This window comes from Varanus komodoensis, unplaced genomic scaffold (assembly GCF_004798865.1).
Source record: "Varanus komodoensis strain SLA01 unplaced genomic scaffold, ASM479886v1 scaffold12, whole genome shotgun sequence".
In the NCBI taxonomy this organism is placed as follows: domain Eukaryota; kingdom Metazoa; phylum Chordata; class Lepidosauria; order Squamata; family Varanidae; genus Varanus; species Varanus komodoensis.
Window position 1 is genome coordinate 30,907,347 of NW_025335349.1, and position 15,823 is coordinate 30,923,169.

Below are 15,823 nucleotides of genomic sequence, written 5' to 3' on the forward strand. Positions count from 1 at the left end.
GTCTCCCTGCCTGAGCTGATGGAGACCGTCTCAGACCTGGTGTTGAGGACCCCCAGGATGTTGGTCCTGGGGGACTTCAATCTCCATGCCGAGTCTGGTCTGACCGGGGCGGCTCAGGACTTCATGGCCTCCATGATGGCCATGGGGCTGTCTCAACATGTCTCCGGCCCGACCCATGAACGTGGACACACTCTGGACCTGGTTTTCTTGACGGGGCAGGAAGAGGGTGGTCTGAGGATGAAGAATTTATGCTTGACTCTCCTGTCATGGTCAGATCACTTCCTGGTGAGGTTTGTGCTCGAGAGCGACTTCTCCCTCTGTAAGGGTGCGGACCTGATTGTGTGGGTCCGCTCCCGGAGCCGGATGGATCCGGATGGATTCCTGAAGGCCCTGGGGGAGTTTCCAGCTGACAAGACTGGTGCTCCTGTCGAGGCTCTGGTCGAACTGTGGAACGGGGAGATGACCAGGGCTGTGGACACGATCACTCCTAAGCATCCTCTCCCACCAGGCAGAGCCCGCTCTTCCCCTTGTTATACACCTGAATTCTGGGCGCTGAAGCAGGTTGGGAGACGGCTAGAGCGTAGGTGGAGGAGATCACGGGATGAATCTGACCGAACACACTTGAGAGCCCACTATCAGGCCTATGCTGTGGCAGTGAGGGCGGCGAAAAAGAAGTTTTTTTCCGCTTCCATTGCCTCCTCACAATGCCGTCCGGCGGAGCTTTTTCGAGTGGTGCAAAGCCTGGTTTGCCCAAGTCCTAAGGAAGATCTGGTTCCACCCTCAAAGGCCCGCTGTGACGACTTTGCCAGGCATTTCAGGGAGAAAATCGCTCAGATTCGTCATGAGCTGGACTCCACTAGTGCATCAGAGGTTTCTGGGGAGACGCCAATGCTGCCTTCTGGTCCAGAATTATTGGATGAATTTCAGTTATTGTGGCCTGATGATGTGGACAAGGTGCTTGGACGAGTACGTCCCACCACTTGCCTATTGGACCCTTGCCCGTCTTGGTTAATAAATAACTCCAAGCACGGGATTGGGACCTGGATCTTGGAAGTGGTTAATGCTTCTCTGAGGGAGGGTCAGGTGCCTGCCCCTTTAAAGGAGGCGGTAGTCCGACCGGTCCTGAAGAAAGCGTCACTGGATCCAGAGATGGCCACTAACTATAGACCTGTGGCCAACATTCCGTTTCTGGGCAAGGTGTTAGAGCGGGTGGTAGTGGGACAACTCCAAGCACTCTTGGATGAAACTGATTATCTAGACCCATTTCAGTCCGGCTTCAGACCCGGGTACGGTACTGAATCTACCTTGGTCGCCCTGTACGATGACCTGTGCAGGGAGAAGGACAGGGGGAGTGCGTCCCTGTTGGTTCTCCTGGACCTCTCGGCGGCTTTCGATACCATCGACCATGGTATCCTTCTGGATAGGCTAGCAGGATTGGGGGTCGGAGGCACTGCTTTGCAGTGGTTCCACTCCTATCTCAATGGCCGATTCCAGAAGGTGGTGCTGGGGGACTATGGCTCTGCGCCATGGCAGCTATGCCATGGAGTACCGCAGGGCTCCATTGTGTCCCCTTTGCTGTTTAACATCTACATGAAACCACTGGGAGAGGTCATCAGGAGGTGTGGGCTGCGGAATCATCAGTACGCTGATGATACCTAGCTCTACCTCTCGTTTTCTACCAATCCAGGTGAGGCAGTGGCTGTGTTGAACCGGTGCCTGGCCGAGGTAATGGGCTGGATGAGGGCCAATAAACTGAAGCTCAATCCAGACAAGACGGAGGTCCTGTCGGTTGGCGGATCGGGCTTCGGAGAGGGTGGATTTGACCTAGTCCTGAATGGGGTTGCACTCCCTCTTAGGGACAAGGTCCACAGCTTGGGAGTACTCCTCGACCCGGAGCTTTCATTGGAAGCTCAGGTGACAGTGGTGGTGAGGAGCGCTTTCCTTCAGCTTTGGCTGATTAATCAGCTGCGCCCCTACCTGGAGTACGACTGCCTGGCGACGGTGACACACGCGCTGGTGACTTCCCACCTTGACTTCTGTAACGCGCTTTACGTGGGGCTTCCCTTGAAGACGGCCCGGATACTTCAATTGGTTCAAAATAGAGCTGCCAGGCTGCTGACGGGGACGGGGTGTTATGTTCACATGACTCCAGTCCTCTGTCAGCTTCACTGGCTTCCCATTGAAGTCTGGGCCCAATTCAAGGTGTTGGTGATGACCTATAAAGCCCTAAACGGCTTGGGTCCTGGCTACCTGAACGAGCGCTTACGTCCATATACGCCCACCCGCCCCCTGAGGTCTGCGGGAGAGGCCTTTCTCCGGGAACCCTCCGTGAAAGAAATTAGGAGTGTAGGTACTCAGAGGAGGGCTTTCTCTGCGGTGGCGCCCAATCTATGGAATGTGCTCCGCAGAGAGGTCCGCCTGGTGCCGTCGTTGTTTTTTGGCACCAGGTGAAGACCTTTTTTTTAAAGTGTCATTTCAATTGTTAACAATATTTGTTTATTTACCTGGCCAGGGCGACTTCTTTTATATTGTTAATTTTATATTGTTATTTTTGTATTTTATTTTGTGTTGTGAGCTGCTCCGAGGCTTTGGCAAGGGGCGGCATGGAAATGTTTTAATAAATAAATAAATAGATAATACATAAGCTCAGGAACAGGTATCCGTTCTGTTTCCTCTGCTGTGAAGACTGATAGAAACATTCAGCTTCTCTGCAATCTCCTTACCCCCCCTTCAGTACTAGTTTAATTCAATTTTAATCCAATGGTCGAACTGCTTTTTTAGCTCCTTTCTTCTGAAATATTTAAAGATATGAATAGTGATAAGTTCCTCAAAGAGTTTCCTTGATGCTTTATTGCCTGTTTGCATGTACTACCTTGCGATCTCTTTTTTCTTCTTCTTCCATTTGGGCAAGGCTTTCATTTTTTGAAGAAAGTTTTCTTTGCCCTAATGTCTTCCTTGTTTTATGCATTAATGGTGTTGATGATTTTTTGGACTTCATGCAACCTTTCCTCATTTGTGGCATGTATATTATCTATGCTTCTATGATAGCGTTCTCAAATAATCTCCAAGTACTTAGAAGCAATTTAAATTCTTGGTTTCCCTTTTTAGCTTTTTCCTTATCCTTCCTAAGTGTTTCAAAGGCTACCCTGGTCAGATGAATGCGCTACAAAACCTTTGCCACGCCTGAGGTGAGAGTGGCCCTTTTCACGCAGAATGCAGTTACATTGGCTCACTTCAGCCCTACTGCATTGACATGTTTAGGACAGCCATATTGCCCTCATCTTGTTTCATTCACCAGTATAATTTCATAAGTTCAATGAGAGCCAGTGTGGTGTAGTGGTTAGAGCACGGGACTGGGACTCAGGCAATCTGGGTTCAAGTCCCTGCTCAGCCATGGAGCCAACTGGGTGACTTTGGGCCAGTCACAGACTCTCAGCCCAACCTCCCTCACAGGGTTGTTGTTGTGGGGATAAGATGGAGGAGGAGAATGATGTAAGCTGCCTTGAGCCCTTTGTAGGAAAAAGGCAGGATATAAATCAAAAAATTTAAAAAAATATATCTTTGCCTCTTCTAAGGAGACTTTTGGAAGAAGGGTACCACAAAGAGGTAGACAAACAAACAAGTGTTAGGGCATGAGGATGTTCCGTCACAGTGGCAGAGGTTACCACTCCCAAAGTGGTTGGGTGAGGGGAGCCACCCGCATGCAGGGTGCGGCTCCAAAGCGCCACTTTCAGGCCCGGTGTTTTCTCACCTGCTTAGCAAATGCCTGGCAGTGGTAGCAGGCATCAACGACACGGGTTTCTCCCAGGCAAGAAAGGCACGGGGTGGCCATCGGTAGGCGGTAGCTTGCTCTCTGCTAAGAGGGTGGTCTCCGCCATGTCACGGCCTGCGTAACTTCACTTACCAGGTGGTTGAGAAGGCAGGCAGGAGCAAGAACAGAAAAGCAATAGGCATCGCCCCAAGGGCTTCGCAGGAACAGTGAAATAAAATGCAGTAAGTCAAATACTAACTATGTATTACTACTAGTCAAACAGACATTTTATTAAAAAGTCACCATACAAAGTATCTTGAGGTAAATATACACAAGTTTCATCAACAACTTTCCAACCCAACCCTGGCTCTGAGTAGTTATCTCAGTAACACTGCATAGTTATTGTCTGGAAAACGACCAAATACTTACAGAAATACGAGAACAAAATAGAGGTATCAAGTAGTTTTAAAAGAAAAAGTCCTAATAGTCCAGGCATTTTAATCACTGGCAAATAGGTGAGACAGGTGAGCCTTTTGGTCCACATAAGATGCCTTCAAGCCAAGGCTGCACATAGCCAGAATGAGTAGGTGCCACACTGCAGCTCACTCTCACACAGTAATTTTTCCAGCTGTGGACAGCCAACTAATATTGGGATGCATTATGCATCGCTACAATAAAGTGAGCTCATGAGGGCTAGTGCAGTGTTTGCTACATATTACGAACTAAAGTGGAGTTCTGCTTAAGTCTTCGCATTCCTTCCTCATGTAGGAAGATGGGGGCCGAGCATATATTCTAAAGTGAAGACCACATTTTTGTGGAAGTGAAGCCTTAGCTCCAGGCCAGGCCCTAGGAGAGAGGACTGGGCTGAGAGAGGCTTTCTTGGATAGTACACTTTAGCCGACTGAAGGAAAAAGCCTTCAGCATGTGCCCTCTACCACAAATGGGGAGTTCTGCATAATCCAAGGACTTTGCAACCGAGTGTTTGCAAACAGGCTCTGCCCACCTGGGGGAGGGGCTACCGGTTCATTGAGCAGGGTGCCCCCCTGTGTAGAGGTGCATTTAGAAGCCCCGGTCTCAATGTCACATCCTTCTGTGTAATATTAACTTCTTTTAAAAATCACTGGTTCATTCTTTATTTCAAGTGCATAATTGTACAGATCACAGAAACCCCCTAGGTGGAGCAGTTGCTGTCTGACTCTATTAAACAGGAACTCCAACATCCTCAACTGATAATGACATGAAAGGCAAGGGGATGATTGTCTGAGTACACAAGACTTGTTAGGATATAGCTTGATTTAAAGGAAGAGGAAATTTGGTCTACGTGGCTCACTTCATGGCTTGGGTTTACCCAGCATTTTTTGTTGTTTTAAACAGACAAAGGAGGGGGAAGCCTAAGCTCTCAGTGGTTACATGCTATAGCCTATGCTCTGTTCTACAGAGACATTTAAGCAGTTTTCATCAACCAGGCACCCTCCAGATGTTTCAGATAATTCCCCATACTCCAAATTGCTGGTCCTGTGAGCTGATCCTGATGGAAACTGCAAAGACCAAACCATGTGGAAAGCACCAGAGTGAAAGAACCTCTGTTAGATTCAAGGATTGTGTCCAGGGCACATGGCTGTACTTTCCAGGACCAGTGCAGTCGACATTCCTGGGCTTGAGTTTCGGTACAGGGAAGAAGGCCCCACCTTACATGGGAAGTGGGATTTGTTACCCCCTTGCAACTCCAACCTAAGAGCCACTAGAACGCCTGAGCAAGAACCAGCATGCCCAACATCAGTGCAGACTTGTGATGGTGGAAAGCAAGGGCGTTTCCTGCTTTTTATCAACAGTTTCCCTTGTTCGTGTGTAAAGGATGTTGTGGTAAGCACTGAATCAAAATCTTCCGCCTAGGACTAAACAGCTACAGTTTAGGGCAGGCAAGAGATATTTAATAAGATATTCCTGATACAGTATAGCTGCTGCTGAAACAGGAAAGTACGCAGGCCCACGTTTTCCTAAAGCAGCAATCATGCGGTTTGTGTTGCTTTTGCTATTTAAGTGAGACCCCTTTAAAAATGAGACTTTTTACTTGAATTTGACTGCATCAGGCAAATAAGCTTAGGTCTTGGCTGTATAAACTCTCTCGCTCACTCTCTTTCGTGTGTGTGCATGTCCGCACGCATGCGCACTACACACTTGTTAACCCTGTTTAATACTATTTCCCTGCCTAAATCAGCAAAATATTAAAATTCACAACAGATGTATGTAAATGTACCCTTTCCTACATGGCCTCCACATTGCTGCAGAATCATTCATATACCGTAACATCCTTGCCCATTCAGTTATTTAAACTTTTTTCTGTGAACTCATGCATAGGCAAGGAAGAATACAATAACCTATTTTGACTGTAACTTATTCTAGGATTTCTGAAGAACACTCAGAACAGATACAAAGCTTTTCCTATAGAATTTTCCCTGTAAATGAGCAATGTCATCTTGATTAAGGCACTGCCTGTGGGATTCGCTGCAGTGATCCACAGCAAAATATATACTGCTTAGTTAAAACTCAACTTATGCCCCAATCATGCAGTGGCAATTGGCTGGAGGATACATAGTCATCTTTGAAAAATTTTCAGCATGTTACAATACTGTTCAACAAAAGCCTGACACTAAGGCACAAGGGGCTGCATATTAAAACAAATGCTCAGTGCAGACCTCCCTACTTCGCTGCAGTAAACAGTGGTACTAACAGAAGAAAAAGCTCTCTTGCAGGTCAAGAAGCACCAGTGCCAGTGGGACAAAAGCTAAGCATTTGGCACAGGTACACCTGGCTACAGTTTCCCATTTCAGTACCTTATTCTGATGAATAGAATACAATGAGCATAACTTTGGTCCATTAACCCTGAGCCACAAGGGTAGCATTAGGCAGAGTAAGAGCTGTTCAGTTTGCATAACCATGCATAAAAAGAGCAAGTAATAGGAACAGTCTGATTTTTCCCTCTACCAAAAAAAAAACTCTTTAAAAAACACTGTGATAGCAACCCCAAAAGCCTACGTTAAATATTCCACCAGTATTTTAAGTGAATCCAGTAAAGAAGAGAGAGTTCAAGTAATGTTCAACAGATAGACAGGTTGTATTAAGGGGATCACTCCTGCACATTAAGGGGACCCACGCCAGCGCACTAAGTGCAGACAGCAAGTTGCGACACCAGTTCAAAAATTCAAAGCAAGACTGTTTCAGAGGCTGAAAGTTAGAATACCAGCACCTTCCAGCCTGGATTGGGGAATGAACACCCAAAATACAGAGACTCACAGCACTGGTCAAGTACCCAATCAAAGACCACTTCCCTGTTGTTGGAGCTAATTGTCACTCTAAGTTTGAGGTTCCCCCCTTCATTATTGTTGGAAGGGCCCAAATTCACAGCTTCCATATCAAAGGTCACAGATGATCCTGAGGTAAAGGCAGGCAATTGGTTTGTCATCTCCTTTCCATTTACAAAGACAACCCCTGAAACAGACAAGGTAAGAAATATTAGTGTTTACAGTGTCTTGTCTCTCACCAGCTGCTCGTGGAAATTGCAAGAAACCCTGAACTGTGGTTTGAAGCTATATACATCCTTCATTTGTTTTCAGAACAAATGTGCAGAAGTTACTAGTCCACATGAAATAAGCACTAACCCATTTGTGTTATTGCTCTGTGGCTCAAATAGCAAAAAAATGGGGCAAACCCTATTCTTATTGTCACCTTTAAAAGCTGCTTTTTCTGGTCACCTGAAAAAAAATCTTACTTCCAACCAATGATGATGCCAAAAGCCTGCCTTAAAGGGGATTAGGGTTAGAATTTGAATCTGGGATAAGGTAGGGCTACATCTGAAATCATAGCTGGGCAGAGTCAGATGCTTTGTCACTATTACACTACAAAATTAGAAATATAAAAAGCATTACATCCAAAATTGTGACTGCGGAAATCTATTGGTACGGTGGATTTCCTTTCTCCTCCACACTGCAGTCCTCCACATCACAGAAAAGTAAATTGCAAGGTGTTTTCCAGGCATATGAATTAGATTGAGAGCGCACAGGAAGCTGGAAGAATCCCTCACTCCCAGTTCTGCTAATGGAACTGCTTTGCACCAGCAGAATGGCATAACTGAATACAAATCAAAGTGTTCACACATGAATTCTTGTGTAGAGATGTGAAGGTCCCCCTACTACTCAAAAAAATGGCGGGGGTGGGGGGGAAGAACCTGGAAACAATGAAAAAGCAACACAGAAACCTCTGGAAAACTCTATTTCCCTCAAAGTTTTCCAGAACTCCCTGGATAAAAATGGATTTTCTGCAGTTTTCTAGAATTCCCGCACCCTGCTCCATTTGCTCCAGAATGCCATGCACCTGTTCTTCAGCTACTCACCGTTTGTGCTTACACAGACTGCTTTATCACGCTGCAAAGAATCACAGCCATTTTGCTTCTCCACACAGACTCCGATGCTGTCTTTTCTGGCTGGCTGGCCAATGGCTTCAATTCTATGAAGGACAGAAAAAGGGGCTGGATACATTTTTGAAATTTTAATATGAACTGTGGTTTAGGGCTGAAGGCCCTCTATATCATTGTGAAAATCCTAATGCTTAGGCATTCTCGCAAATGAAGTTTGTAGAAGAAACTTTCTTCCTGAATCAATAATTGATTTGATTGACCGTTTCTCTCTGAAGTACAAACTAGAAGAAAAAATAATCCTCATGTGCTTGGGCTTCTCCATTTACTTCAACATTGGGAATGATGGGATATACCTGCTTGTACACACTGGGAAGGGAGTATCACTTAAATGTTTTAATAAATGTTTTGATAAATAAATAAAATAAATAAATAAATAAATAAATAAAGGAGAACAGCTACGACCCACATCAAAGCAGGACGCAGACTTGATCTTTCGTGTTTATAACAGCTTTAGCCAAGGGGGCATTGTTGTGCCACGTAGAAGGAATAGTGCCTGCAAGGCTGGTGAAGAGCATGCAAATTAAAAATGATACACTAAGGCAGCCTGTTAAAAGGGATTCAGCTGTGTTTAACTACATCCCACTGCCAGATCTCAATGCCAAAAACCACTGGCACATTTTGAAAGCTGACTGGTAGCTTTATCAAGGAAGACTTCTGTTGAAATGAAGACCAAAAGCCTGATGGACAGATTTTAAGTCAACTAATATTCATTCTCACCCAGTCAGATCACACAGTTACCCCTCCATTTAACCAATACAGCATAGAGCCCACTATGTGAAAATACTGCCATTGCAGAGGATGGACCTTTTAAAAATAAATTAAATTAAATGACAAGCAAGATGATCCAGATGAGCACCAAGGAGTTACTTGAACTAGAATCAAAGAATATTTACTGATATTCTTTACTTAACTTTTTTATTTACCTTCTACTAAAGCATTTACTTTCCATTACTTTTTATTTACCTTTTTTATTTACATTCCATGAAAGATAGTGCTCAAGATTAATAAATGTATTAAGACTAAGAGTTATAGCAATAAAACACTCAAAGAAAACATAGATAAAGCATGCATACATACAAATAGGACACAAATAAATCAGTAACAGCAGCTATCAGATTAAAAATCTAGTTCCGAAAAAAAAATCAAGCTCAGATGCCAAAAGGATGCATTAAATAAACTTTGCATGCATCTGCTAACAAATAGTTGACTATCATAAAGAACATCATGCAGTTTCTTTCTTGCTTGCTCTGAAAAAAACCCCTAATCCCTCCTTTGTTGTTTTCTTTAAAGGATCCCCTGGAAGATGGTGCTCTCGGATGACCATTTCATTAGCAAGAAGAGAAACAGCAAGCATTTGTTACCAGCCTCAAAAGCAGATTTTGCACTTGGATTTTATGAGACTAATGGTGAAAACAGTCTGAGGAACATTCCCTGTAACAGCCTGCTATGAGAAAAGCAATGAAATATTTTGATGTCATGACCAAGTTTACAGAATGTATCCAAAATCCTAACCCAAGTGAAAATGGGAAGCATTAGTTTCCATGACCCCCATCTGGAATCTATTGTTGTGACTTCAGGGAAAATCCCAAACCCATTAAGCGCCTCTTTGAAATATGCCAGACATTGTATGGGAAAGAAGAGAGATAATATTCTTGTGCAGAGGACTATTAATGGAAAAGGGCAGATACCAAACTTATTCTCTTTATTCACACATACCTGCGCCACGCACACTTAGACTGACCAATGAAACCAAGTATCCACAGTTTGGACCTCTATGGTGAGAAGCCAATACACACCAAATGTTTAAGTGTGTACTTCACTCTGGTCAGCAGTGTCTACAACTTCAAGGAAAATGGTGCCAGTTTATTGTTGAAATGATATAATTTCCTCTAGTCCATAATTAAAACAGGCTGGATATGGAAAGCGAGCCAAACCACAGAGAAATGTAAGCATGATATTTGCAGAGCAGGAAATTAAATTGTTTGGCATATGTTTTTAAAGAGGGCAGGCTAGGCTGTAACTTAATTTCTTCACATTATTTTGAGTATAACTCAAAATTAGAACCAGATTGTACTGCTAAGACTCTAGTAAGCCTTCCTGTCTTCCAGGAAAAGTCACAGATAGTTTTTTCTGGTTTGTAAGGCAAGCCTCCAGCTAAGAACTTGCATGGCTTGAAGCAATTCACAGAGTAGACAGCTTGTAGAAAGTAAACCTGAGATTTAATACCCCCAGAAGCCTTTCCCTAATCCAATCTTGTCAAATGGCATGATTTTTAAAATACTGTTTTGAATTTACATTCTTATAAGCTGTGAGTCCAACCGACTGTTGGAGTGGAAGTTTTCCACTAAACTTTGGTTCTTCCATGATCCTATTTAATGCTACAACACTAAAGTTATATTTTGTAAGAATACACAAAATATTCTGGTGTCCAAGTATCTTTTCAAACAGTTTCCAAAAGCAGCCAACTAGATAACTCAGGGAAGCTCCCAAACAGAACATCATGGCAATTTATTATTTATTATGTTTTTATACCATTGAAGCTCTCTGAGTGAATCACAACTATTTAAAAACAGTTTGAAACAAAATATAGGGGGACATTAAATAGTTAACTCAAAGTATAAAATGAAAGTGAGAGTAAGAGTAAACAGTAAAAAGATTTAAAATATAATACAGAATTTAAAACAGAATTTTGGGGGTTTTTTTGGAAATGGCCTAATTACCATTTCCTGTAAAGCAGCTGGCACTGCTCCTAGACTCAGCCTGGTAATAATATTAGGAGTAATAAGCCGTGAAGACAAGGGTCAAGCACATGGATAGTCAACTAGACTTGGCTAAGCACCTACATCCTCAGGTTTATTTTTTATTTATTTTTATTATTTATTAAAACATTTTTATGCCGCCCCATTCGCCGAAGCCTCGGGGCGGCTTACAACAATAAATTAAATAATAATAATCATAAATTAAAAATGTAAACATTAGAATAAAATACAAACATACAATATAAAATAAGCCACCCTGGCCAGATAAACCACTAGAATTCATCCCATAAAACTGGACCACTCAGTGCTCTGGACAGCTGTACTAATGGAACTGCATTAATTGTGGTGCCCAAATCATGACCGAGCGGAGTGACTTTATCTCCAAGGTGCTGCACAAACTTGCCACAATGTGCCTCCACCCATTCTCTCCCCAGCCCAGAGAGAAGCAGACCACGAACCACTCAGGCAAGCTCTGCTGGGCCACCTTAGGAAGCTGCAATGCTGGTGGAAAAGAACTCCCACTTCGCTACCCTCTCGACTACAAAACAGGCTCAAGAATGAGCTCTAAACTGTGTTTGGTCAGATTTGGCATGAGTTTTTCCTCCCCCTGCATTCTAGCCTTCTTTCTTCTCACTTCACTGGGGGGAACTTGGGTGTGATCGTGTCTACTGCCTGCGTCTTCTTCATATTCTGCAGAGTGAGCAGAACTGCAACAGGAGCAACAGCCGTACCAGAAGTAACCCCCCCCCCCCGAGCCCTCTGGAATCTGTTAACCTCTGTGGGTGGACGATTTGAATAGGTCTCCCGCCTTCGCAAAGAGGACAGGCTGCTCAGAGGCTAAACCTTGGTAGGAAGGGATCTGACCATGACAACAGGTTAGATGTTCATTCTCCCACTTTCAGATCATCCTTCCCCCGCCCACTTGAGAAAACCAAATCAAGAGTGCTGGCCAATGACACTGAGACAGCCCCATGGTAGTCATGAAGTCCTTGAACTACCATGAATTTAACAGCCTTGGTATGGAAGCTGCGATCCCCCAGAACCATCAGTCCATATATTTTCAACGCCAAATCCAAGACCACCTCCATCAGCTCAGGCAGGGATTTAGAAGGGCAGCAGGGTGGACAATAAACTAGCAGGATCCCTAATCTGCCTCTGGTTCCCAACACAAAATGCAAACACTCAGACAGACAGGAAGCCTAGAGGGGGACAGAATTCTGTAGGTCACAGGGACCGCCTACCAACCCTCACACTGATGTTGGTGCCTCACTGAGTACCAAGGAGGGCACAACTGGGAAAGACTCGCTCCTCCCCGTTCCTCCATCCAGCTCACCTGTTAATGGCATTCACCTGTTTAATCCTAGTGACTGGCATTCAGAGATATATTGCTAGTCCACAGAAGTTCTGTTTAATTATAATGCTTATGTTTCATCACTTATAATGATGACAGAATGTACTAGAAGATCTAACCCAAGTTTGGCATAACAACCACATCAATTCCAGTTTCCAGTGACTTATATTTACTGAAGAACCAAAGAGAAATGAGTTCAGAAACACTACGTTGCTTTTAAAATGCAATGAAACTCAGAAGATTCTGCTATTGGAAGCTGAAAATCCTAACACAAATTTACCAAGGCAGCTTACAGGGAAGGGACCTGTGCCAGCTGCTTGAAGACAAAGACTGATTTCACAAACACAGGTGTTTTTCAGAGGCTTCACAACTCAGGAAAACAGACTGAAAATTCCAACTGACCAACCAGGGCCTGGGATGACCTGATCACATGTCCTCCAGGTGACAGCTGAATGTGCCAGTTTAACGAAGATGAGACATGGCACAGGTTCGTGGAGTAAGGAAGATTCTGGTGCCTGTTAGATGCATTGTCACGTCTGATCATGCCCTTTGTTCAGAGGCATTTCTAGAAAGGGGGGGGGGCGCTTACGGTTGGCACAGCCTACTGAGATGTAACAGCAAATTATGCTTTACCACAAATAAGGACCAGAAAATCCTAAATGGGTGCATAAGAGGGGAGAAATGAGCCGAAGGCTCATGGCTACTCATTCTCATGGCTGAACACACTTCTGGTCCAAAGATTCATTTCCCTGAGTTATTGTGAGGGAAAAAAACAATGACATCTAAGAAAGTAGATGACAAATTCTTGCAGGAAGCTGCAAATCCTGGTACCTGTGAAAGATGGGGTGGGCAGTGTGTGCCCCTCCAGAGTTTTGGGTTTGCAAGACACATCCTCCTTTACAATTAACTATGTTGGCTAGAGCTGATGGGAACTGTAGGCTAAAATAGCTGAAAGGCAGCAAGTTTTCCACTCCTGGTAGAAACTGTTAACAACCAAAGATGAAGCCAGAGAGAAAAAAGAAAGAAACCCAGCAGAAAATCAACGGATAAAAAATGCAGAATAAAGTTAACTCTCAAATGCTGTTTAAACAGAAACAGTATGTCTACACTGTGATTTCATTTGGTGCATTTAAATACCACTTTTCTTCTATTACAGAATGCAAGGTGGCACGAATGGGGGTCCCTAAATTGCCTCCCACCCAGGCAGTGGCCAGGCCCAGAACAGCTTAGCTTCTGCTAAGGAGCTGCATCACATGCCCTCAGACTATCCCCTGCTTAGCATGACACTCTGGAAGAAAGCCAAGAGGGAAGGAGCCAAACAGACTTGCCACAGGCTGTGGGGCCAAAGCCTGGGTGCAAGAGCCAAAAGGTCCCCGCAGCATGTGCCTGCTCACCTGGCCCCTAGAGCAAGAGGACTCAGAGCATGGCCCCCTGGGGTGACCATACGGAGCTTGCTACAACAATGGGAAAGCCTGTTAAGCAGACTGCTAAAACTATGTGTCTGTGTAATCAGATAATAAGCCTCTTAATCCAGTAATTACCACTGGCACCCGGGCATTTTCCCCTGGCCAAAACAGCACCATCCTGGGGGAGCCACTTGGCCAAGATGTCTAATCTCATTGTAGCGAATTAGAAAGCTTAATTCTGAAAGCAAACACATCCCAAGCACTCTTTTCCCACAGGGAGTTTCTGCTGAAGGCAGCTGTCCCAAACTTAGTAGGAGCTATAATTAAGTGGGAGGTGGCAAATATTGGATAGAAACAGATCAGTACTCTCATGTGGAAAAAGGAGCGGCTGCAACTACAATCTCTGTAACAGTTCCAAAAGAACAAGTGAGTCTTCCACAAAGAAATTACTAGTTAAGGGACCCATCAGAACAATTGAGGGCTTTAACAGACTTGAATTAAGACATGATTCAAATCTGGGCTAGTCTTCAAATGCAATGAATAAAGGAGAAGAACTTTGGGCAACATCTCACATCACATGAGACCTGTACTCACACAGTGGGATTTCTCTGCCTCTTCTCCCACCTGTTCACACTGTATACTATCCTCTTGTAGTTCTGCTCCAGAGAGTCCCTTACTCTCCAGAGCAGATTTTGGGGTCACAGGGGGTTGCGGGACTCCTTTCCACCAATGGGTGCTTTCCACTGGAGGAGCTCACCCATGTGGTGTTGATGCATGCAATCTTCTCATGCCTGTACTGGACTCCCAATTTTCTATGTTAATAAACCCTCAATGCCCCACCTCTTGCCCTGGGAGCCCTCATGCTGCCCCTCTCCCCTCTTATATCTTATATCCCCTCCCCTCTAGCAGCCAAGACGAAATATCAAAAGAAAACGGAAACCTTACTAACAAAAAACCCAAACTCAATTCAATGACAGGCAACAGTCAGGAAAATAAAAATAAGCAACAAGCGGATTCCAAAAGCTGTTTAGGTTCATGCAAGGAGTCTGCACTAAACCCAGGGGAATTCTTGACTTCTTCCACTTGGCCAGCAACCTGCTGCTCTCTTGAAACAGCCCCCGCCCCGTTTCAAAAGCGGCTGCCCAGTGCTATTTGGGGAGCTGTAAAATGAGTCTAAAAGCCGCCTGGACTTGAAGGACTAATTCCAGGATTCTTTAGATCCCTGGCTCTTCTCTTCGAGGTTTGCTTTGATGAAAGTATTATGGAGATGGCTTGTATAAGAGCTGGAACTGAGAACTCCTGGGTGCAGAGCAGCGTCAGCACCACGCTTGGCAAGGCAGCGAGAAAGGAGGGCACCGTGGGCCACATGTCCTGAGCAGGTGTCCCTCTCCAATCGGCCTACCTGCTTCCCACCAGCACCACTGCCTATTTCGCCTTCACCCCATCCACGCCATCGTCCAGAAGGCGCAAGGGAGTCACATGGCATCTGCTGCTCTCCCTTGCCGCGCTCATCGCAGCTTCCACCATCAGAGGGACAGGCAGGCAGTGCAGGCAGCCACTGCAGGGAGAGAACAGCGGGACCTCTGCTAGGCTGTGGGCCATGGCAGGTGCTCAGCCGTGCCGATCCTCAATGCTGGTCATGTTGCTTGCGCCATTTTTGTCCTCCTGGGATATTGTGGGGGTGGAGGCAGGAACAACGGAATGGGTGGAGTTCACATACAGGCAGTGAAAAGTACCATCTACCAAGCCAACAGTTCAACTGGCTAGAGCATTCCTATGTGGACTATGGCCTGAAGCAGAAAGCTATCAACTGATGTCATTTTCCTTAGAAAAACACGAGGCACCACAAGATCTATTCTGCAGCATGACTTACCGGAATGTCAACGTCTGGCCACAGTAGTAGGTTGGAGCCTTGGAGTACAGCACTCCAGCTGCTTGCGAATCATTTCGAAGTGCTATGTTTCTTCGGCTACTGAGGCTGTAGCCCTCCAAGCCAGGTGTCCATTCTAACCAAGTAAGGGCAAACAGTTACTAATATGCACAGATATCCATCCTCCAGAGATAAGACTATAAAACACTATT

At 44.9% G+C, this 15,823-nt stretch overlaps 1 protein-coding gene across 1 annotated transcript in view; it reads right to left on the bottom strand.

The window, feature by feature from the left end:
* Window positions 1-4,014: 4,014 nt before the first annotated feature.
* Window positions 4,015-15,823, bottom strand: part of CRLF3 (cytokine receptor like factor 3) — a 30,633-nt gene continuing 18,824 nt past the window's right edge. The window contains exons 6-8 of the mRNA XM_044422082.1: window positions 15,615-15,747; window positions 8,142-8,254; window positions 4,015-7,240 (exon numbers count right to left, since the gene is read on the bottom strand). Coding sequence (XP_044278017.1) covers window positions 6,984-7,240; window positions 8,142-8,254; window positions 15,615-15,747 — 503 coding nt within the window. The 3' untranslated portion in view covers window positions 4,015-6,983. The remainder of the gene's footprint in view (window positions 7,241-8,141; window positions 8,255-15,614; window positions 15,748-15,823) is intronic.